Source organism: Podarcis filfolensis, assembly GCF_964270895.1.
Source record: "Podarcis filfolensis genome assembly, chromosome: 2".
Lineage (NCBI taxonomy): Eukaryota > Metazoa > Chordata > Lepidosauria > Squamata > Lacertidae > Podarcis > Podarcis filfolensis.
In genome coordinates, this window is record NC_139605.1 from 4982822 (window position 1) to 5008047 (window position 25226).

At 43.8% G+C, this 25226-nt stretch overlaps 1 protein-coding gene across 6 annotated transcripts in view; it reads left to right on the forward strand.

Moving 5' to 3' along the window:
• LOC310756502 (vomeronasal type-2 receptor 26-like) overlaps nt 1-25226 on the forward strand; it is an 80714-nt gene that overhangs the window by 21822 nt on the left and 33666 nt on the right. For 3 of the 6 annotated variants that reach the window (XM_083600687.1, XM_083600689.1, XM_083600691.1), the window contains exon 1: nt 8110-8980. In XM_083600687.1, the coding sequence (XP_083456813.1) occupies nt 8889-8980 (92 nt within the window). In that variant the 5' untranslated portion in view covers nt 8110-8888. Of the gene's footprint in view, nt 1-1291; nt 1645-8109; nt 8981-13294; nt 13566-14738; nt 15564-16392; nt 16621-18932; nt 19060-22002; nt 23421-25226 lie in introns of those variants that run through there. The other 3 variants (XM_083600686.1, XM_083600690.1, XM_083600688.1) reach the window with 3 other exon arrangements.

Here is a 25226-nt window from a genome sequence, read left to right on the forward strand (position 1 = left end):
CAATCTGCTGGGACAGATTGCAAGAATTTGGGAGCCATGCCCAATGATGCATTCTGGGGAAGAGCAGTGCATCAAGATAAGAGAGGGGACTGACTCCAACCCCGAAGAGGTTTGAAATCTTCAGTCAGGGAATTCCTGCAGGGAGAGAAAGAGAATAACTTGCAAGCAACTGAGATTTCTCTGCCTCTCCTTAAAAGCTAGGTAAGTGGGCAGGGGATATTGTTGGAACAACTTAACAAGTCCTGTTGAGTTTTGGAACAAGTGCTACTCATCATGAACTCCTGGATCTTGACCTTGTTCTCAGCTGTGATTTAATGTTGCTACTGTTGGAACGTGGGTGGCGCTGTGGTCTAAACCACTGAGCCTTGGGCTTACAGATCAAAAGGTTGGCAGTTCGAATCCCCGCGATGGGATGAGCTCCCCTTGCTCTCTCCCAGCTCCTGCCAACCTAGCAGTTCGAAAGCACCCCAAAAAGTACAAGTAGATAAATAGGTACTGCTCCAGCAGGAAGGTAAACGACGTTTCCGTGCGCTGCTCTGGTTTGCCAGAAGCAGCTTAGTCATGCTGGCCACATGAACCGGAAAAACTGTCTGCGGACAAACGCTGGCTCCCTTGGCCTGTAAAGTGAGATGAGCACCGCAACCCCAGAGTCGTTCGTGACTGGACTTAACTGTCAGGGGTCCCTTTACCTTTACTGTTGGAAAAGAGCAAACACATTTCCTTCTTCTGCGCTTCTAGTTAATGCATGGGCTACTGGAAACCACACAAGGCCATGGCTTGTCTAGCAACCTAGCCAGGGGTTGTTTGTAGCCACTATTCTAGATTCAGGTAGATAGCTGTGTTGGTCTGACACAGTCAAAATTTAAAAATTAAAAAATTGTCCAGTAGCACCTTATAGACCAACTAAGTTTGTTCTGGATATAAGCTTTTGTGTGCATGCACACTTCTTCAGATACCACTATGTGTATCTTAACTCGGCCCACCAATCTCAGAGATTTGGATTCCTGTCCTCTGCGGACAAAATGTCTGCTATTTCTCTCTTTTGTTCCTTCTCATCCTGTAAATAGTTCCTGTCAAGTCTCTAAGCTCCAGAAACTGTAAGTTATCATTCCAATCAAATTCACCCAAGCTGCAAGCTCGCCTCAAAAAATATTCATTTCCTTGTTGGAGCACCTGGACAAGATTGTACTCCTTCAAAGCTTGGCCCGTTAGATACAAAACTAATAGATTCTTCTTAGGTTCTTATAGAACAATGAGTATGACATGTTGTCTTCATTAAATGGTAAGGAGACAGCTGAAACAAATGTTTATTTATTCATTTATTCATTTTTTATTCATTTTTAATCATTTATTCATTGTTTATTCATTTGCAGTTTAACATCAGAGAACCCGTCTCCCACTCTGTCCCCATTATTTGCCATCCAAGAGATCAACCAGAATCCTAAGCTTTTACCCAATGCCACCCTGGGCTACAGCATCTATGAGGCCGCTTTTGATGTCGGAACAACAGCTGATGCTCTGCTAGACAGCATTTCAAGCCACAGCTGTGGAAGACACAGTAATGTTATAGCAGTTTTTGAAGCAGCTACTTCTGAAATTGCCAGCCAGATTTCAAGCATGTTGGGCATCTACAAAATGCCCCAGGTAGGACTTTGGAGGGGATTGGAGACCAGCTATGTTTTCTTCCTCTTTTCTATATCTCCACCAGTGTTGAGAAACCCCTCCACCCCTCCAGAGGTTTCTGAACTACAAAACCAACCATTCCTGGCCATTCGCCATGCTTGTGGGGACTGATGGGAGTTGTAGTTCAGCAACATCCTGAGGACCAAATTTTCCCCATCCCTGATCTCCAGGGAACAGAAATCACAACCACCCAAAAAGACAGATCATAGAAAGAATGTCACATTTTAAGAAAGTGGGAACTGATTTGGAAAGCCCTGAGTCTCTTTCTCTCACCTCATCAGACTGGGTAGGAAAAACTAGTATCATAGTTCAACATACAGTGGTACCTCAGGTTAAGAACTTAATTCGTTCTGGAGGTCTGTTCTTAACCTGAAACTGTTCTTAACCTGAAGCACCACTTTAGCTACCACTCCTGCTGCCGCCGCACGATTTCTGTTCTCATCCTGAAGCAAAGTTCTTAACTATTTCTGGGTTAGCGGAGTCTGTAACCCGAGGTACCACTGTAGCCCTTGCTCCCCAGGAGTTTTTTTTCACAGGCAGACCAGTGGCTGTCCAGAAACTAACTGAGCATGGAGGTTAAGGGGCCTGCACTCCTGCAGACTGTGTCACTACCTAGCTTCTACTTCTGCCTCTCATTCTTTGAAGTGGCCCATTGTGATTCTAAGAAGAGGTTGGAATGCCATGACCCCTGAAAACCCCAGATGCCCTATTCTGCCTCAATATTCATTGGAGCCACTTCCTTCTCTGTGAGCTCCAGATTCTCCACCAGAGGCATGAAATGCTTCCCAGAAGCAACTGGTTAGCCACTGTGAGAACAGGATGCTGGATTAGATGTCACATGAGCATTGGCCTGATCATGTGACAGGGCCCTTATTTTGTATTCCTTATTTTGTATTGCCCTGCTCTGCCGCAGTGTCCATTAGAGCCACTTCCTTCTCTGTAAGCTCCAGGTCTTCTTCTGAACAGGATTCCTCCATCGAAGGCATTGCATACATCCAGAAGCATCTGGTTAGCTACTGTGAGAAGATGGGCCTTTGGCCTGATCATGCGGCGGGACCCTTCTTGTGTATTCCTGAAAACTTGACACCAATCCTTTTCTTACTAGATCAGTTTTGGCTCAGCTGCTCAGGATCTGAATGAGAAAACCCATTTCCCTTTTGTCTACCGGATAGTCCCCAAAGAAGAAACCCAGTACATGGGGATTGTCAAGTTGCTGCTCCATTTTAGGTGGACATGGGTTGGTCTCTTTGTTCCAGACAATGACAATGGAGAAAAGTTCCTGAGTGTTTTCACACCTCTGCTGATTCGCAGTGGGATTTGTGTGGCTTTCTTGGAAAAAATCCCTTTTTTCATTATGGAGATGTCATCCTTACATTGTAAACCTTCTGTCCTGAAACAAGTCAAGGTGTTCATTTACTATGGAGACTCTGAATATGGAGTTTATGTGATCATCTACTTACAAAACATTCATGAATTGAAGAAATCTCAGGGGATAGTCTGGATCACAACAGACATTCCGAGTGTTGATGAGACGTCGTTTGGTGATGTGGCTTCCTTCCAGCCTGCCCATGGTTCTCTATCCTTTATAATGAATACCAAGAAAAGGACAGAACATGGCTACAATACTCGACTGTCTTCTGAACCTAAAGTTACAGTTGCACAGGTTTGGCAGAGAGCATTCAATTGTTCATGTTCAAATGACGTGTTGTCTATGGAGGGCTGGACAAGATGCACAGAAAAGGAACAGCTGGAAACTTTGCCCCAGAAAGCGGTTGAGAGAATCTGGTCTCAAGATCGTTACAGCATTTACTACGGTGTCCAACTTGTGGCTCAGGCTTTAAATGCTGCATATTCATCCAGATCAAAATGGATGCTAATGGCGGCTGGAGGAGACAGATTGGAACTTCAAAGGCTGCAGCCATGGCAGGTCTGTCCTCTCCCCTTTTTGCCATCTGTTTTCCGTCATTGGAATTCTTTTTGGAGTCTATATCTTTTGTAGTTTATCTCATTGTGGTTGTATGTCCTGTCCTTCACAAAATAGGCTATAATAAATTGTTAAGGAGCATTCTCTCACATTGATTATTTAATATAATTATTTCATAAAATGTATATATCGCCTGGCTGCTATAAAAACCTCAAAATAGTTTACCAAAAAATTCTCAGAAAGAAATGTAATACCCTAATTTGAAAGATATAGAAAGTTGAAATCACAATTGTTGTTGTTGTTTTGTCGTTTAGTCGTGTCTGACTCTTTGTGACCCCATGGACCAGAGCACGCCAGGCACTCCTGCCTTGTACAAAATGTTCCTTTCATATCTCCAATTTCCTTGAACAGATCTCTGCTATTTCCCATTCTATTGTTTTCCTCTATTTCTTTGCATTGCTTGTTTAAGAAGGCCCTCTCGTCTCTCCTTGCTATTTTTCGGAAATCTGCATTCAGTTTCCTGTATCTTTCACTACCTCCCTCACATTTTGCTTGCCTTCTCTCCCCCGCTATTTGTAAGGCCTCACTATTTGTAAGAAATCACAATAAAGGTAAAGGTAAAGGTACCCCTGCCCGTACGGGCCAGTCTTGCCAGACTCTAGGGTTGTGCGCTCATCTCACTTTATAGGCCGGGAGCCAGCGCTGTCCGCAGACACTTCCGGGTCACGTGGCCAGCATGACAAGCTGCATCTGGCGAGCCAGCGCAGCACACGGAACGCCATTTACCTTCCCGCTGGTAAGCGGTCCCTATTTATCTACTTGCACCCGGGGGTGCTTTCGAACTGCTAGGTTGGCAGGCACTGGGACCGAACGACGGGAGCGCACCCCGTCACAGGGATTCGAACCGCCAACCATGCGATCGGCAAGTCCTAGGCGCTGAGGTTTTACCCACAGCACACCCGCGTCCCTCAAGAAATCACAATAGGATAGATTAAAGCCGATCAAAATGCATGCAAGCTTTCTAGAGTTCCAATCTGTTTTCCCGGCCATGTCCTCAACATACAGTATGTTTATTTCAGTCTTATCCCCAAGAGGATTTAAAACCTCATAAAGGACCTGTTATAATGACCCAAATGTCATCAAATATGGCTGATAGGAGTTCAGTTCAAATTGGTATGGTGTCTGGAACATTTCTCAATTATCAAAGAAAAACAAGACCATGTGCTACAAAATATTTTACTTCGGAAAAGGATTTAATAAATCAAATGTCCAGGAAGCATCCTGCAATTGTTTTGCAATTATATATTTTACTATCATCTGCAATGGAGTTTGCACCCAAGCCTGTAGTTCCCACACGCAACCCTCGTATCATGTTTTCTAAATGCTGGTGTTTTCTCTGCCATTCCAGCTTCACACTTTCTTAAAAGAAATCCAGCTTTCTAATGCATCCATAGGAGGGATGTATTTTGATAAGAATGGGGAGCTGACTGCCAACTTTGATATCGTGAACTCAGTCATGTTTCGCAATGGATCTAACAGCAGAACAAAAGTTGGGAGCATCAAGAAACACCCCTCCTCTGACATAAAATTAACCATTAATCCAGAAGCCATTTTGTGGCCTGGGAAATTCAGCAAGGTTATTGCAATTATTTATTTATTGCATTTATATCCTTTCAGAATTCATGCCCATGTCTATTTCTATGGAGACCTTGGAACCTTGGAAATCTTCCAGACACACTGGAAGATTCCGGAACACTTCTGTTAGCATCTATAAGCTTCTACGGCTTCTGTAAGCTTCAGTGGCTTCTGAACTTCTGAAACGCCATTATAGCTGACATATGCCACCTTTTCTCAATGGAGCTCAACATGCTATATATGGTTTCCTGCCTCTTCATTTTATCCCCTCAACAACTCTGTGAAGTAGGACAGATTGAGAGGAAGTAAATGGCCCAAGGTCACCCAGGAAGGTTCATGGCTGCATGGGAATTGGAACCTTAGTCACCTGGGTTCTTGTCCATCCCTTTAACCACTCCACCACACTGGCTGCAGTTCCCTTGTGGTGACATCTGCTAAGTTCGGATAACCCTAAGATGGCTCTTACCAGGGTGACCGCCACTTCCCAGATGTCTGCATCACTGCTGTTTTCCTTGCCCTCTCTGTTTTGCATAGCAATTCAGTTGGAGAGGGGCAAAGAGAGGAGAGGCTGTCTTTACACTTTTCCTTGTTTATCCACTCAGAGGGGAAGATGAAAATGCATCAATGGGCCCAAAGTTGACAGGGGGGCCGTAGCTGCCATGTGGGCTTTAACAGCTGCCCAGTAACGCCGACTGCTTATAAAAACACAGAAACACATATCATAATATGAAACAGAAGCAATAAAAGGAAACAGAGAGTTTAATTAGTTAACCTTTTCTAAATCCCATTATGCTTTTTAAAGATGAAACTTTATGTCAGAAACAAGACGATTTCTGCACAGATCAACAAAATTTAGAGGGGTCTCATTCCTATTTTTAAGCTTTCTAACCTGGCCTCAGAATTCTAAAAAAGATTATTATTTGATGTCTGCAATTTATGCTGATCTCTGTTGATGCTCCCTCTCCTTGTTTTTAGGTCGTGCCTCGTTCAAGATGCACCGAAAGCTGTCGCCCTGGATATGCCAGAGTGGCTAAGGAAGGAGAGCCCGTTTGCTGCTATGATTGTGCTCCTTGTGCGGAAGGGACATTCTCCATTCAGGAAGGTGGGTGACTGAGTGCTCTATGGGATACAGCTGTGGGCAGCCTGAGGATGCTGCTTCATCCACCATGGGGCCAGCTCATAAAAAAGTAAACCTAGAGTGAAAAACCAGGGTGAGATCCGCAGTTTGTAGGAACCTTCCTCTTTGCCAGATTTTTGCGGAAGAGATGTGGTTGTTTGGGATTTCAGTGAGAGCACGGAGTTTGAGAGGGGAAGTGTGTCAGAAGGATAGGGAGCTGATACTCGTTTATATATATAAGTAATCTTGTATTTGGGACGTGGGTGGTGCTGTGGGTTAAACCACAGAGCCTAGGACTTGCCAATCGGAAGGTCGGCGGTTCGAATCCCCGGGTTGGGGTGAGCTCCCGTTGCTCGGTCCCTGCTCCTGCCAACCTAGCAGTTCGAAAGCACGTCAAAGTGCAAGTAGATAAATAGGTACCGCTCCGGAGGGAAGGTAAACGGCGTTTCCATGCACTGCTCTGGTTCACCAGAAGTGGCTTTGTCATGCTGGCCACATGACCCGGAAGCTGTCTGCGGACAAATGTCAGCTCCCTCGGCCAGTAAAGCGAGATGAGCGCGCAACCCCAGAGTCGGTCATGACTGGACCTAATGGTCAGGGGTCCCTTTACCTTTACTAATCTTGTATTATTGTAACATTTTTATACACAACTGATTATTGCTTAAGTTGTCAGCTGTTGCTTTAGTTTTCTGTGCACCACTTTTCATGTTAAGTAGCCTAGAATTGGAAGGATAAATGAATGAATGAAATAAAATCAAAACATGTGCAAACTTTCCTTATAGAAGGAGAACACTCTGTAATCTCTTCTGTTTCTCCAACATGAAAGCAAATCTGATGATGCCTACATGATGCCTACATCAGACTAAAATGTTCAAAAACGGCTTAAGAATGCCATTTTAATTCTGTGCTGGATATAGTACTATTCAAGCAAATCCTGTCATAAGCCAGGGAAATGTTGTCCCGCTCTGATTTCCTGACCTCTCCCACTTTGGTGTATTATCCCATTGTATTGGAACACAGACAGGTATGGATGTAAGAATTTTGTTAGTAATTCTGAAGTCCTTCTTCTTCTCTTCAGATGCAAAGCATTGCACCAAATGCCCAGAAGATCAGCATGCAAATCAAGCAAGAGACAAATGTGTCCCCAAGACTATAACATTTCTCACTTATGAAGAACCCTTGGGGATCGTCCTGATTTCCTTTGCTCTCTTCTTGTGCTTAACCACTGGTGTTCTCCTAGGAATCTTCATTAAATATATGGAAACTCCCATAGTCAAAGCTAACAATCGAGACTTATCCTATATCCTCCTCAGCTCCCTCCTGCTTTCCTTTTTCTCCTCCTTCCTATTCATCGGCCAGCCAAGGAAAGTGACCTGCCTCCTCCGACAAACAGCCTTCAGCATCATCTTCTCGGTTGCTGTCTCTTCTGTTTTGGCAAAAACCATCACTGTGGTGCTGGCCTTCCTGGCCACAAAGCCAGGGAACAAGATGAGGAGATGGCTGGGGAAGAGCCTGACCAACTTCACTGTCCTTTCCTGTTGTGGTGTGCAAGTTGTCATCTGCACCATCTGGCTTGGATTCTCCCCACCCTTCCCAGACTCTGACATGCACTCCCAAGTTGCAGAGATCATCCTTCTATGCAATGAAGGATCTGTTGCTATGTTTTACATTGCCCTCGGCTACATGGGCTTCCTGGCAGCCATTTGTTTCACGGTGGCTTTCCTAGCGAGGAAGCTGCCTGGGGCCTTCAATGAAGCTAAGCTGATCACCTTCAGCATGCTGGTCTTCTGCAGTGTTTGGGTGTCCTTTGTGCCCACCTACCTGAGCACAAAAGGGAAGTTCATGGTAGCTGTGCAGGTCTTCTCTATGTTGGCCTCCAGTGCTGGGCTTCTGGGCTGCATCTTCCTACCGAAGTGCTACATTATCATACTCAGGCCTGATCTGAACACAAAGGCACATCTAACTACAAAAAGTGAAGGTGGTAGTGTCTGATTCTTAGCTTCTTTGATGATTCTTAGCTTCACATCATATACCACTTTGTTCAAGTGGAACCGAGTCTGGTGTCAGAATGCTGTTAGCGGCTTTCGGCTGGTTGCCTAGGAAAGTATAAAGGCAATTAAAGGTTTCTTGCAGTCTTGCTCCTGCCCCAAAGATTTCAGGATGATTTGCAGATGTCAGGAATTGAACCCAGGGCCTTCAACATGTATATAGTCCATCTTCTGCTGTGCCCCTATATTATTGTTTCATCCATCTAATTCATTTTTGCTCTCTAGACAACTGTAACCTTTGGTAAAACATACCACAGCCCCCATGTTTTACCTTTTCATCATCTGCCACCAATACCCAAAGCATTAAGCCTGGGTCTGACTGTTAACTGCCTCTCACTTTACTGGTGTTTGAAGCTCATTCTGTCTGTGACATCATACACTGATGTCACAATGATACATCTGCATTCATCCATGGTAACGTCACTGGCCAACGTTACTCCTGCAACTAGGTCACCAGCAGCCTGGCTCTCCAACAAGCTTAATGTATAGCTTGAGCATGAAGAAGAATATGGAGATCATCAGGTGGTTTGGGCTGGGTGTTCATCAGTCTGAGGAACCAGTTAAGGTTAATGTGTGAGTATCTGGAGGTGGCTGGAGGGTGGGTGGTGGCTAACAGACTGAAGTTGAATCCTGACAAGACAGAGGTACTGTTTTTGGGAGATGGGGGCGGGCACGGGGGACCCCCTGGTCTTGAATGGTCTTGAATGGGGCAACTGTGCCCCTGAAGGACCAGGTGTGCAGGTGAGTCATTTTGGACCCACAGGTGTCCATGGAGGCACAGGTTAACTCTGTCTACCAGCTCCATATGGTATGCCAGCTGCGACCCTACCTGTCCACAAACTGTCTCACCAGAATGGTGCATGCTCTGGTTATCTCCACAAGGTCCATATAACAGTGATTCTAAAGGAACTTCACTGGCTCCCAGTACGTTTCCGAGCACAATTCAAAGTGTTGGTGCTGACCTTTAAAGCCCTAATTAAGATCATCGCACCCAGAAGTCCAGACACGGGAAGTCACCTAAATAAGTTTCATTTGGCGTTTGAATAATTGGCTCCTTTTAATTGGTGTAATTTGGTTTGTGATAATGTGATTGTCATTGGATTTCAGTGGTACCTCGGGTTAAGTACTTAATTCATTCTGGAGGTCTGTTCTTAACCTGAAACTGTTCTTAACCTGAAGCACCACTTTAGCTAATGGGGCCTCCTGCTGCCGCCACACCGCCAGAGCACGATTTCTGTTCTCATCCTGAAGCCAACTTCTTAACCTGAGGTACTATTTCTGGGTTAGCGGAGTCTGTAACCTGAAGCGTGTGCAACCTGAAGCGTATGTAATCTGAGGTACCACTGTATTGTAATTGAAAATTAATAAAAAATATTATATACAATTAGCTGTGCCTCCCAGAATATACACTTATCTCTCTCTCACTCTCACACACACAGCTATTTATGCTCCTGCATGTATGGAAAAGGACCACTGTCTCCTGCCTGCACTTAGGGGGTGAGAGAATTTATCTCAAGAAGGTCTTTCCCCAGGAGAAATGGGCAATGCAACCTAAAAACACTTAACATGTTAGATACAGTAAGGCAACAGAAAGGTTTTCACAACATTTTAAAAAAAAGTTTAAAAGAGAGTTTTATATATATATATATATATATATATATATATGCATGCTTAATCATTATTGGCATTTTAATCCTGCTAATAATAATAATAATAATAATTTATTATTTATACCCCGCCCATCTGGCTGGGCCTCCCCAGCCACTCTGGGCGGCTTCCATAAAAACCAAAAATACAGTAAAATATCACACGTTAAAAACTTCCCTGAACAGGGCTGCCTTAAGATGTCTTCTGAATGTCAGGTAGTTGTTTATCTCACAAGTAAGCTCCCAAGATTGACTCACAAATATCAAGAAGACAGATCCTGCCCTCAGCTCACAATCTAAGAGACACAACAGAAAAGTGGACTGGGGAGGGAAAAATGGACAGCAAGTTCAGGCACCCATTCTAAGTCTCTCAGGAGAGACATATAGTCTCATCCCTCCTTTACCCTGATGAAACAGCTGCTGAATAAGTCCACTTATTAGGAATATCAAGTGCCGATAAACATAGGTTATTTATGTTTCAAAGACCTGCTGGACTTCGGTGCCTAACAAGTTCATCAGCTGCATATTCCTGCGTTGCAGAAGTTTATACTACATGATCCTCAGGGACCCTTCCAACTCTATGATTCATCAGTTCTCTTGCAAGCAGTGACAGCCCCATCAGAAGATCCTTGAGAAATAGAACACTAGGTTCATCCAGCAGGATCATCCGGAACATCTGGTGATCCTTCAGTCTTTTTCAATTTCACGTGAGTTGTTTTGTGAGCGGCAAGGACACCTGAAGGAATGTCCTCCCAACCCTTTTTGGCTGCAATCAAATAGCTGCTTACTTGGGAGGAGGCCCCACTAAACTGAATGGGAATACTGAGTAGAGATGCTAGGATTGTACTGTTGGCATTATGGGGAACTTTTACACATACACAGATTGACAGGCCCATCAGTGAGTTCTTACAAAAAACAATTTCCCCAGTGGTTCAAAGAGCAATAGAACCTCAACAGCTGAAGGCCTCATTCGCCAGCAGTGAGAGTCACTTCAGAAGGTTCCACATCTTCAAGAATCTGCCCCAAACTCCACTAACACCTGCAGTAAAACACACTGTTCTTGAATGTATAATAGATCATCACCTACTGGACTCTATAGATAACATTTATGTTAATAGCCTTCCTCAGCCCAACTGTGTATGATTGAAATTCTTCCAGGGAAGGAGCAATCTTCAAGGTCTATAACAGATTTCTCTGTCCTGACTCTTCCAACATTCAGCTTCATTAGAAGTTGAATTGAATTGAATCTCTAGTTGGCTGTTACTACATACCTGTATATTACTAAGCTAAGGCCATATATTATTGCTACTGTATAAAGCCAGTGGACCAGTCACCTGGTTGGGTTGTCTCATGAACCCGAACTTCTATTAGCTCATGTGAGTATCTCATGACTTATCTCTGTGTTAGAGACCTCCACTGGATGCCAATGAATCTATAGCTCCGAGGCAGTGTGGTGTAGTGATCAGGGAGTTGGACAGGAGCCTAGGACACAAGGGTTTAAATTCCTGTCTAAAGTCCAAACTTCTAGTATTATTACTGGGAGGGAGGAAAATTTTTGCTATCCATATTATTCACACCATGCAGGACTTTATAAACGTCTAACAAGCCCTGCCTTGCTGGTCTTGGTCCATCATAGCTATTCTATAGTTTCTTGGACTTTACTGAAGTTAACGTTTCCTCAGGTTTAGCAGGGCCCAGATTGACAGCCCCATCTTTGAGTTCTCACAAACATGTTTTGCTTTGGCTCTGCAGATGCCCATTGAGTCACACACCAATTCTAGGGATTTGCAGAGCAGGTGGACATTCTTAACTTGATAATTATAAAAATCATGATAATTTACTTACTCCAGGGATTTCCCCAATGGTGGCCTTGGAGTCCACAAATAACATAAACATCAGAATCACAGGCAGAATGATATGGCTTTTTGTCACAAGCCTGAAAGAAGAACTGGGTCATAAATATCAGAAGCCTGGCCTGGGAGATTTGGGGCTGGCAGGGCTTGTTTCTGTGGGAGGTTTTCTTTTTCTGCCTCTGCTTCTGAAGCTCCTGTAGGAGTCCAGCTGTGCTTCTAATGTAACTGCTGTCACAAGAGTGTATGACTCTTGCAGGCATAGCCAGGATGATATTAGTGCTGCTGTTATTTGTGCTGCTTATGCCCCATGGAGCCTGTGGGATGCTGAAAGCAAAATGCCCATTGAACCTAAATGAGGAAAGTGATCCGCTGAATTATTTCAGGCCAGGAGACCACCTCATTAGTGGGGTCATATTTCCAAGAGCTTATAGAACTTACCCATTCAAGTTCTCTATCCCTCCCAAAAACACTGTTATGACGTAAGTGACTATATGTTACCCAGCCTTCATTCACATTTATGGCTGTTTGTCAGAGACACCATTTAATATCTGGCCATCCCTGATAAAAACCTTCTCTCTCCTTTGGCCCTCTATTGCCTTTGGAAGAAGATTTGGGGATTGAGAGTCAGCAACAAAGTACCTAGTGACCCCTTGGCATCCTGCTAACAGAGAGGCTAATTCTGAACCGTTTCACTATTTTGGAGTTTCATTAATACAAAGGCAGCAGCTAAAGCACAGTTGATCATCTCATGTCTCATTTTGTATTTTTATGCAAAAACTGTGTTTCTTCCTAGTCAAGTATAAAATGCCTTTGACAGCTTCCCCTATTCCTGTATTCCAAAGAGAACTGTCTAACTTTAAAGTCCCAGGTGGTCTTGGGTGTATTTGGATTACATTGTATCTTAAATAAGTATTAAATGCACTGTGCAATCTTGCATTTGTGGATCAAAGAAAGTGTAAAAATCAGAATGTAAGGTGACTACCTCCTTCCCTTTAAACTCTATGGAACGTTCAAATCAGTATAGGAATCTTACTAGGTAGTTCCACCACCCTCAGAAGTTAAGGTGGGTAGCCCAAGAGAGCGCATTTCTCTCTTTCATATCTTCTCATCCTCTAAAGAGTTCCTGACAAGTCTCTGCACTTAAGAAACTTTAAGTGATCATTTCAGTCTAATTCACCCCAGTTCAAGCTCCACTAAATGCTACTCCTTTCTTTGTTGGTGGATCTGGGTAAGATTCTGCTCCTTCCTAGCTGCAGAGTTTGGCCCGTTAGATATAAAAGCAGCAGGCTCTTCTGATATTCTTATAGAGCAAGGACTGTTGCAAGTTGTTTTCATTTAATGGGGAATAGGAGGCTAAAATGATTTTTCGTGTATTCATTTATTTGCAGTTGGTCAGCATGGGACACCACACCAGTCCTCTCCATCTTGTTTGCAATCCAGGAGATCACCCAGTATCTTAAGCATTTAGCCAATGTCACCCTGGGCTATAGCATCTATGAGGCCGCTTATGATGTCAGGACAACTGCCGATGCCATGCTAGACAGTATTCCAAACTACAGCTGTGGAAGACAGAATAACGTGTTGGCTGTTTTTGAAGCAACTTCTTCTGAAATCCCCAGCCAGATTTCAAGCATGTTAGGCATCTACAAAATGCCGCAGGTAGGAATTGGAAGGGAAGAAATCAATTATGTTTCATTCCTCTTTGCTGTCTCTCCAGCAGTGGTGAGGAACCCCTTCATGCCCCCAGAAGTTTCTAAACTACAAAGACAACCATTATTTGTAACCATGTTTGTGCAGACTGATGGGAGATGTGCTTCAGCAATATCCTAAGCACCTATTTTTCCAGGGAACACAAAAGCAAAGCACCCAAAAAGAGAAACCAAAGGGGGCGGGGAATCACATTTTAAGAATGTGGAAAGCGATTTAGAAAACCCTCAGCCTCTTTCTGTCTCCCTCCCCAGACTGTCATAGGAAGATGTATTAAAATGTAGCCCCTGGCTGCTAAGGAGTTCTTGTTTCTCAGGGAGACCTGTGGCTATTTGGCAGCTAACTGAACATAGAGGTTTAAGTGCTTGCACTCCTTCAGACTGTGCAGCTGCTTAGCTTCTGCCTCTCATTCTGTGTAGTGGCACATTGCGACTGTAGGAAGAGGTTGGAGTGCCAAGACCCCTGAGGGCTCCTGATACTCTGTCTCTTTTTTTTTTTAATAAATTTTTTATTGGTTTTTCAACACATATTAAAAGACAATACAACACAATACATAAACAAACAAACATATAAACACGTATAATTTCTTAACCTTTCTTTCCTTAGACCTTCTTTCAGCGACTTCCCCATACCTCCCCTTTCTGCATCCCTGTTTTAAATCATTCCAGCAACCCCTAATTTCAATTTCTTATAGCACTTTCTTTAAATCTTTTTTCTCATATCCAATTGTTTGTCACTGCAATTCTATTTTGCGTTACCCAAGACATTTTAACATTCATTAATTTTACAACAATTCTTAAGATAAACTTTAAATTTCTTCCAATCTTCTTCCACCGTCTCTTTCCCTTGGTCACGGATTCTGCCAGTCATCTCCGCCAGTCCCATGTAGTCGATCACCTTGGTCTGCCATTCTTCCCCAGATACTCTGTCTCAATGTCCATTGGAGCCACTTCCTTCTCTGTAAGCTCCAGGTCCTCTTCTGAACAGGATTAATCCATCAGAGGCATGGCAGACATCCTGTAAGCATCTGGTTAGCATCTGGTTATTTGAGCCTTTGGCCTGATCATGTGATGGGACCCTTCTTGTGTATTTCTGAAAACATGACACCAATCCTATTTGTACTAGATCAGTTTTGGCTCTGCTGCTCAGGATCTGAATGACAAAACTCAGTTCCCTTTTATCTATCGGATAGTCCCCAAAGAAGAAACCCAGCACATGGGGATTGTCAAGTTGTTGTTGCATTTCGGGTGGACATGGATCGGTCTCTTTGTTCCAGACAATGACAATGGAGAAAGGTTCCTGAGTGCTTTCACACCTCCGCTGATCCACAGTGGGATTTGTGTTGCTTTCTTGGAAAAATTTCGGATTTTGACCCTGCGACAAATGTCATCCTTACATTGTAAAGCTTCGGACTTGAGAAAAGTCAAGGTGTTTGTTTATTATGGGGACTCTCAACATGGAATTTATCCAATCATGATTTTACAAAGCATTCATCAAGTGACGGAATCTCAGGGGATAATCTGGATCACAACAGATCTTATGGACATTGATGATATGTTGTTTCGTAACATGCATTCTTTCCCACCTGCCCAAGGTTCTTTGTCCTTTGTAATGAATACCAAAAAAAGGAGAGAACGTGGCTACTATACTCGACTTTCAGATGCAACTGAATCTGCATCTGTACAGTTTTGGGAGAAAGCATTCAATTGTTCATGTTCAAAGGATGTGCTGCCCAAGGTGGGTTGGACAAGATGCACAGAAATGGAACTACAGGAAACTTTGTCCCAGGAGGAGATGGAGGCAATCTGGTCTCAAGACCGCTATAGCATTTACTACAGTGTCCAACTTGTGGCTCAGGCCCTAAATGCTGCGTATTCATCCAGATCCAAATGGAGGTTAATGGCGGATGGAGGAGAACGATTTGAACTTCAAAGGCTGCAGCCATGGCAGGTCTGTACTCTCCCCTTTTTTGCAAACACGTTGTCCTTCTCTGGAATCCGTTTCAGATTGTATATTCTTTGAAGTTTATCTCATTGTAATTATTAAATATGTATAGGTTTCCTATGCCTTATCTTTAGTAGGACATGTTAATAAGTTTTTTTTTTAATTGTTCATCTATTTTTGAGGTTCTAAGATACTTTGAAAATTGATTAAAATCATTTTTTTAAATAATTAATTTGGGAAAGTTAGGGGGGAACTTTCAAAGCACAAACTAAGCTATGAAAAATTGTTAAGGAGCGTTCTCTTACATAAAGATTAATTAATTACAATATTTATTGCATAATATTTGTATATTGCTTGACTCCTGAAAAGAAACCTCAAAGCACTTTACAAAAAAGTTAAAATAAAAAAATTATCACTAAAGAAAACCCTTATTTAAAACATAGAAAGTTGAAATGACAATAGGATAGCTTAAAGCCAGTTAAAAGGCATGCTAGCTTTCTACAATTGCCAAATGCTTGCTAGGGTGTGTCCTCTATTTGTGTTTATTTGAGTCATACGTCCTGTGAATTTATAACCTGATAAAGGACCTCTTGTAATGACCAAAAGGTCATCATTTAGCTGACCCAAGGCCTCTGACTCAATGTCCTTGATTTAGGACAATTCTCATGAAATTGGTAAGATGTCTGGAACCTTCCTCAAAGAAGAAAAACAAGACTACATCCCACAAAATATCCAACTTCAGGAAAGGATTTTCTCAGTCATATACCCAGGAAACATCCTGCAACAACCCTGATATCATGTTTTCTAAATGCTGGCATTTTCCCTGCCATTCTAGCTTCACACTTTCTTGAAAGAAATTTGGATTTCCAATTCATCCATAGGAGGGATGTATTCTGATCAGAATGGGGAGCTGACTGCCAACTTTGATATCATGAACTGGGTCGTGTTTCCCAATAGATCTCACAGCAGAAAGAAAGTTGGGAGCATCGAGGGACAGGCATCCTCCGGCATAAAATTCTCCATTAAACCAGAAGCCATTGTTTGGCCTGGGAGCTTCAGCAAGGTCATTGCATTCATTCATTCATTCAGTCAGTCAGTCATTCTTTCTTTCTTTATTTCATTGCATATATATCACTGGGGAACAATTTTTTTTTCATTTTCTGTTGCATGAGATTTTTCGACTGTTCATATATGTTCTTTCAATGCTGATTTCAAATCTGAAATCGATTTTCATGTACATGCTATAGTTATCTTTCAATTTCCAACTTTTGCTGATATGTCATATTTACACTGGGGATAAGTGGACCGTGACACTTTGATCTACCCTAACCACATGGTAATTATTGTTATGCAAACTTAATTTTTCTTTATTTTTATAGTTTTGTAATCTAAATATTTGTATTTTTCAGATCGGACCATGGCTTCTTCAAGTAGACAAAAATGTGTAAACAAGCCTGGTGCCTTTTGTTATGTATGTGGCTGCTACACACTTCCTCATCAAAGACACAAAAACACAAGCAGTGTTTGTGAGGCGTGCCCATAAAAGCTATTTTGAAATTCCCCTGGGCAACCAACACAAGAAATGGGCTCCGCATATTGTTTGTCACAATTGTGAGGAAATGCTTAGAGACTGGACAAAAGCAAAACGGAAGAGTATGCCTTTTTGGGTTCCCATGGTTTGGCGAGAACCCAAGGATCACACAAGTGACTGCTATTTTTGTTCCCCAGTGGTATCTATAAGCTGTTGTTATTCAGGTACTTGGTAAAGCCTTTCTGTTGTCCAAGCAAGAAGTTGACCATTTTGAGATCCACACAGATGGTCCAGTTATGCTCCTCACCATGTTCATTTCCTTCATCTTCAGAAGAGACAAACCCCTTAAAAACTGGAATTGGGAGTTCCTCGGAGTGCAGGATAGGTCTAATTGCTGAAGGAATACTGGGATAGGCGACAGAATGTCGGTTTTTCTTGCCGATACCCTTCGTATTGACCAGACAAAATTAGCATGCCAAAAGGCATCAGGCTTGTTGACACATTTTTGTCTACTTGAACTACTTGAACTATATATGGTTTTCTGCCTCTTCATTTAATCCTCACAAGAACCCTGTGAAGTAGGATAGACCGAGAGGAAGTGATTGGCCCAAGGTCACCTAGGAAGCTTCATGGCTTCATGGGGATTTAAACCTTAGTCCCCCAGATTCTCGTCCAACCCTCTAACCCTATGGCACAACTGGTTCTGGTTCCCTTGCTGTGACATCTGCTACGTTCTGATAATATGCTGATAGGAGCCATTTTCAGGTTAACCCTAAGTGGGCCCTGTGCAGAGTGAGACCTGATTGTGTAGAGCACTGCTGTTTTCCCTCTGTTTTGCCCTCTCTGTTTTGCATAGCAAATCAGATGGAGAGGGGCAAAGAGAGGAGAGGTTGCTCTTAAGCTTGCATTTCCATCTATCCCTCTGAGTGGATGAAACAAGGACATCAATGGGCCAAAAGTTGGCAGTGTGAGCCTAACTGCCATGTGGGCTTTATCAGCTGCCCAATAACGGCAACTGCTTATAAAAGCACAACAATACACACCATAGTATAGGGCTGCCATACCTCCGTGTTATCTCAGACACATCCAAGAATTGGGCTGCAGAAATGGCACCCAGGCAGCTTTTTGCTGAAACATAAAACTGTACTGGAAAAATCAAATGTATGACAAGTAGGGCAATTAAAATAATAATAATAATAATAATAATAATAATAATAATAATAATAATTATTATTATTATTATTATTATTCAAAGAAAAGCACAAAAAAATTGAGAGCGGGGAAAAAATAAAGCTCAATACAGTGGAACCTCTACTCACGACAACAATCCCTTCCTTATAGCGGAATGGTTTGCTGGTAGAAGCGCCGTTGTGTGCAGGTGCATTTGGCGGCAGCCCACTTCTGTGCATGTGCAGACGGCAGCAGCCGCTTCTGCGTGTGTGCAAGTCGCAGCAAACCCAGTGTTTAATTCTGGGTTTTCCGCGGTAGCAACTTGGAACTGGCCCAAGTAGAGCAGGACGTAAGTAGAGGTTCTACTGTAACTTTGTCCTGAATATGGCAACCCTATCATAGTAACAAACAAAAAAAACAATAAACATTAAATACAGTTTGAAATGGCAAAGCTTGTTTGATCTTTAGTGTTCAACAATTTAAAATGAAACTTTATACAAGTTCTCCACAGTCCAACAAAATTTGGAAGGGTCTCATTCCCATTTTAAAGTTTCTAATCTGGCCTCAGTATTCTAAAAATGATATTTATTTGAGCATTGTTATTAGTCAGGGCCTTCAGATGATGTCTGTAATTCATGCTGATATCCTTTTATGCTCTTTCTCCTTGTTTTTAGGTTGTGCCTCGTTCAAGATGCACCGAAAGCTGTCGCCCTGGATATGCCAGAGTGGCTAAAGAAGGGGATCCTGTTTGCTGCTATGATTGTGCTCCTTGTGCAGAAGGGACCATCTCCATTCTGGAAGGTGGGTAACTCCAGAGAAAAGGGAGAGGCTTGCTGGATCAAGCCAAAGGCCCAGGTGGTCCAAAGCCCTGTTCTCACTATGTTGAACCAGATGCTTATGAAAAGCCCACAAGCAGGGCCTGAGCGCAACAGCCATCAAGGGAAGGGAACAAATATTGAAGCCTACAGAAGTTGGGCACTGCCCCACTCTCTGCTGAGCGGAAGCAAAATTCCAGGGGGCTCCAGGGATCACCCAGAGTTCAGGCTCCTTTGGAGAACTGAAGACTCGGGGAAACTGTTGTAGCTTTAAGAAATATGATTTATTCACATATTTACACCTTCAATCTGCATGGAAGGAGTCCAGATCTTAGCACATGATCAAGAGGGACTTGTTCCCCATAGCAATGCAGAACTCAAGTGCAAGAAATCTCTCCTAACCATTTTTCAGCCACCCTAGCCAAGGCGGGTCCCTCCTTGTTCTCTGCCTTGTTCTTCCGAGCCTACCTTGCTAAAGACTGTATTTTCCTGATACCTCAAATGCACACCCCATCACCAGGGCAACCTCCATCTGCCCAGGCCCAAGAATTCCTCTCAGATGGGCCATCAACAGCTTTTTGTCGTGTTAGAGCCTCTGCCCCATGTAATGTCCTGGCTTGGAAAGAAACCTAGCCTGTATTTTTCCACTGACTTACAACCTTCAATACTCCAGACCAGGTGTCCTAAAACTAAGGCCCGTGGGCTGTATCCGGTCCACCAGGGTCCTGGACCCGGCTCGCCCGGGTCGGAAGGGGATTGTGGAGGAAGAGGAGCCCCACGTGCCCCAGACTCCATGCGCCCCGTCTCCCACTCGTGGCCTCCTCACCTGCCTGCGAGCGAGCACACTGCCTGGACAAGCCGGGCCTCTCCCCGCCCACCTCCCCGCCACAGAGGCCAGCAGTGCATAGGATGGGTCCAGCGTGAGGACCTTGCTGGCACTGCAGGATGCCGCATCCTTGCTACCGCTTCACAGGGCTCCTGCCTCACCTCCCCAGAGCCCAGTACCAGCTCTGATCCCCCAATCTGGCACTTCTGTAATGCCGTGACGTGGAGTTCATGATGTGCCAGAGGAGCTGCCCCACAGTAAGTCAGGAGTCATGGGGACGGGCGACATGCATGCAGGCCGCACCATGAAGATTGTGTTAGGGGACATTCGGCACAGAAACATGTGTGTATACCTTTAAAAAGTTTCTGGGATTAATTGGCTGCAGGTGGCCGTTGCTATAAAGGAAAAAAGCTGAGTTTTGTAGCCCGCCTGCAGGAATAACACCCACCAGAGTTTGTGTTTATTGTTTAGTAATAAAGTCTTCGTTTTAGTTTGGGTTTTTACACCTATGTCTCCTGGAGTCACTCTGTCCTCTGCCACCAGCTGGAAATCCCCCTCCAACAGATTGGTAGGGAGGCGCATGGGCAGGGTGAAGTGTGGGGATCTGGGGCTGGAGGACAGGCATACAAGCTGGGGTGGGTGGATGAGGGTTAGGGAGACACTCGGGCAAGTTGGGTCATGAGGAGGGGTGAAATATACTCAGAGTCGCAAAGTGATTTCATGCTCTTTATTCAGCTCATAGTGGTGAGGAGGAATGAATGAAAGTCCCCTCAAAGCATCTGCTTTATATACATTATTTACACAATGGGCTGCACATGATTGGCTAATTCCGGAATTCTACTGTAAGCCAATCAGGTTGTGGATTCACTTCTATCTGGAGCATGATTGGGTGGTTCCTGCCAACCAATCATACTGCTGCATTGTTCTAGGACCAATCAGACTGCTGCCTTTTGGATCCTATTGTTCTAGGACCAATCAGACTGCTGCCTTTTGGATCCTATTGTTCTAGGACCAATCAGACTGCTGCAGTTTGGATCCTATTCAACTCAGTACATAACAAGGGGGCTTAAGGAGACATGGGTGCTGGCTGGGTCGCAGGAATCTGGGTTAGGGAGACGTGTAAAAGCTGGGCTGTGGGGATGGAGGCATGGAAGGCCTGCATGTAGACTGGGCCATGGGGGTGAGGGAGATCCATGTGTAGACTGGGTTGTAGGGATGAGCATTAGCGATATTGACCATCTCATTAACCAAAAGCAGGCCCATACTTCCCATTGAAATACTTATATGTTTATGTTGATTAAAATCGTTCATTTTAAATATTGTATTGTTTTTCCTCTTATTGTGCACTACAAATAAAATATGTGCAGTGTGCATAGGAATTCATTCATATTTTTTTTCAAATTATAGTCAGGCCCCTGACAGTGTCTGAGGGACAGTGAACAGGACCCCTGTTTAAAAAGTTTGGGGACCCCTGCTCCAGACAATCAAAATCCTATCATCTATTAATTTATTTATTTTTTTTATAAAATTTTTATTGGTTTTTTAACACATATTAAAAGACAATACAAGACGGTACATAAACAAACAAACATATAAACACGTATAATTTCTTAACATTTTTTTCTTAAACCTTCTTTCATCGACTTCCCCATACCTCCCTTTTCTGCATCCCTGTTTTAAGTCTTTCCAGCAACCCCTAATTTCAACTTATAACACTTTTTTCCTTTAAGTCCTTTTTCTCATATCCAATTGTTTGTCCCTGCAATTCTATTTTACATGACCCAAGACATTTTAACACTCATTAATTTTGCAACAGCTCTTAAGATAAACTTTAAATTTCTTCCAATCTTCTTCCACCGTCTCTCTCCCTTGGTCACGGATTCTGCCAGTCATCTCCGCCAGTCCCATGTAGTCAATCACCTTGGTCTGCCATTCTTCCAGTGTGGGTAGTTCTTGTGTCTTCCAATACTTTGCTAAAAGTACTCTTGCTGCTGTTGTACATCTATTAATTTATTATTGATGTTTCCCAGTGTATCGGAAAACAGACAGTTATGGATATAATAATTTTGTGAGTTATGCTGAAGTCATTCTCCTTCTCCTCAGATGCAAAGCATTGCACCAAATGCCCAGAAGATCAGCATGCAAATGAGGCCCGAGACAAATGTGTCCCCAAGACTATAACATTTCTCACTTATGAAGAATCGTTGGGAATTGTCCTGGTTTCCTTTGCCATCTTCTTGTCCTTAACCGCTGGTGTTGTGCTAGGAATCTTCGTTAAATACAAGGAAACTCCCATAGTCAAAGCTAACAATCGGGACTTATCCTATATACTCCTTATCTCCCTCCTGCTTTCCTTTTGGTCCTCCTTCCTGTTCATCGGCCGACCAAGGAAAGTGACCTGCCTTCTCCGACAAACAGCATTCAGCACCGTATTTTCATTTGCGGTTTCCTCTGTGTTGGCAAAAACCATCACTGTGGTGCTGGCCTTCCTGGCCACAAAGCCAGGGAACAGGGTGAGGAGATGGCTGGGGAAGAGTCTGGCCAACTCCATTGTCCTTTCCTGTTCCAGTATGCAGGTTGTCATCTGCACCATCTGGCTAGGAATCTCCCCACCCTTCCCAGACTCCGACATGCACTCCCAAGCTGCAGAGATCATCCTTCTATGCAACGAAGGATCTGTTGCCATGTTTTACACTGTCCTTGGCTACATGGGCTTCCTGGCTGCCATCTGCTTCACGGTGGCTTTCCTAGCCAGGAACCTTCCAGGGTCCTTCAATGAAGCCAAGCTGATCACCTTCAGCATGCTGGTCTTCTGCAGTGTTTGGGTGTCTTTTGTTCCCACCTACCTGAGCACAAAAGGGAAGTTCATGGTTGTTGTGCAGGTCTTCTCTATGTTGGCCTCCAGTGCTGGGCTTCTGGGTTGCATCTTCCTTCCCAAGTGCTACATTATCATCCTCAGGCCTGATCTGAACACAAAAGCACTTCTAACTACAAAATGCAAAGATGGTAGTATCTGATTCTTAGGTTCCTTGAAGATTCTTAGCATCCCATAAAATACAGTGTTGATAAAGTGGGCCTGACCCTGGTGTCAGGATGCTGCCATTGGCTCTTTGCTCTCCTACTTTTAAGGCCCGCTGGGTTCTGGGAGACGGGGCGTCTGTGATGCTTTCTATTTGATACCGTGTCAGCAAGCTGCTGATCCACTTCTGTCTCCTCCTCCTCTCTCATTATTTCCCAACTTTCCCCCTCATCTGCCTCTGAGCTGTGTCTTCCTCCATCTGTGATGTAGTCCATGGCTATGGTTTCCCATGGTCCTTGTGGGGTGGGCAGCAGTTGTAGTAATCCTGTCGGTGCCTCCCTTGGTCTCTTTGCCCACTGACACATCTCACAGGCTCTCATGTATTCCTTGTTCTCCTCCCTCATCCTTGGCCACCAGAACTGCTACGTCACATGCTTTAATGTGTTGTGCTGCCGGAAGTAGCCCATTAAAGGTTGTCATGGCATTGACCAAGCACCTTGGCTCAGAGCTCTCCCGCTGGGATGTCTCCCGCTGAGAAGTTCTCTCTACAATAGGTCACCCTTCTCTAAGAAGCGCTTTGCTTCATTGCTGCCTTCCTGCAGTGCTGTTAACTTGCCTCTGGCAAAGCCATCCTCTCTTGCTTGCTGCTGGAAGTTTGTGACTTCCATGACTGATCCAGCTGCTAGCTGTAGCTGTGCTGGTTTCAAGATATGTCTATACACTGGGACTGTCTCCTCGTTCTGATATTCAGGCTTACTGGAGAGAGCATCCACTGCTTGATTCTGACTATCCGACACATATTGGACCCTGAAGTCAAACCGAGCAAAGAACTGTGTGCAGTGGACCTGCTGCTGATTTAGACGACACTCCAGATCGTGATGGTCGGTGCACGCCTCCACCTTGTGCTATGCCCCTTCCAGGAAGTGTCTCCACACTTCAAAGGCTTCATTGACTGCTAAAAGCTCCTTTTCCCAAATAGTGTCATTCTGTTTGGAAGAAGTCAATTTTTGAGAGTGTAAGGCACACAGGCGTAGGGTCCCCTCTTGGTCTTCCTGCAGTAGCACAGCACCAACCGATCTGTCATAGGCATCCGTTTCTACAACCAACAGCCTGTGGGGGTTTGCATGAGCTAGGTACACCTCTGAGGAGAACAATGTTTTAAGATGCTCAAACGCCTGTTGCACCTCAGCAGTCCACTGGAACGGCTTCTTGCCCCTCTAGCAATCCATGAGGCAGGTTGTGAGTCTCAAATAGGCTGGCATGAACTTGCGGTAATAGTTGACGACCCCTAAAACCTCTGCAGGTCTTTCATTATCCTGAGCTCCTGCTATGAAAGTATGCTCTGCACCTTAGTGGTATCCATATGCACGCCCTCAGTTGTGAGGAGGTACCCCAGGAAATCCTTGCAAATTCTTCATTTTAATGATTTATTGTGCTGGTTAATTGTTCTACGTGTCATCTTCACAATAAATTTTGTTGTAAAAGCCATTGAAATTGTTCTTCTTGGTTATCAGTATTAGCTGGCTGCCCTATAGCTCCTGTTACGCCATCTGTCATGATTTATGACCTAACAGCCAATGAAAGTTAACTCGGGACAATCTGTCAGGATGCTGTCAGCAGCTTCTGGCTGGTTGCCCGGGAAAGTATAAAGACAAGGAAAGGTTTCTTACCATCCTTTTTTTATTTCAATATTTCAATATTTACAGATACAGATAGGTAGCCGTGTTGGTCTGCCATAGTCAAAACAAAACAAAATTTTTCCTTCCAGTAGCACCTTAAAGACCAACTAAGTTAGTTCTTGGTATGAGCTTTCGTGTGCATGCACACTTCTTCAGATACACTGAAACAGAAGTTGCCAGATCCTTCTATATAGTGAGAAGGTGGGGAGGGGTATTATTCAGAAGGGTGGTGGGAATGGGTGATTGGCAGATAGCTGTGATGAGCCTGTTGATGACTCTTAACGACTGCAATAGGTCTTACAGGAAAAAGCAAGGGGTGAGAAGGTGAAAAATGGCTTTGTCATGTATAATGAGATAAGAATCCAATGTCTTTGTTCAGTCCAGGTCTCTCCATGGTTTTAAGTTTGGTAATGAGTTGCAATTCAGCAGCTTCTCTTTCCAGTCTATTTCTGAAATTCCTTTGTAGTAAAACAGCTACTTTGAGATCTCTACTTTGAGGTCTCTCACTTTGCTGGGGTTTGAAGCTCATTCTGTCTGTGACATCATACATTCTATACAAGATCTCAAAGTAGCTGTTTTACTACAAAGGAATTTCAGAAATAGACTGGAAAGAGAAGCTGCTGAATTGC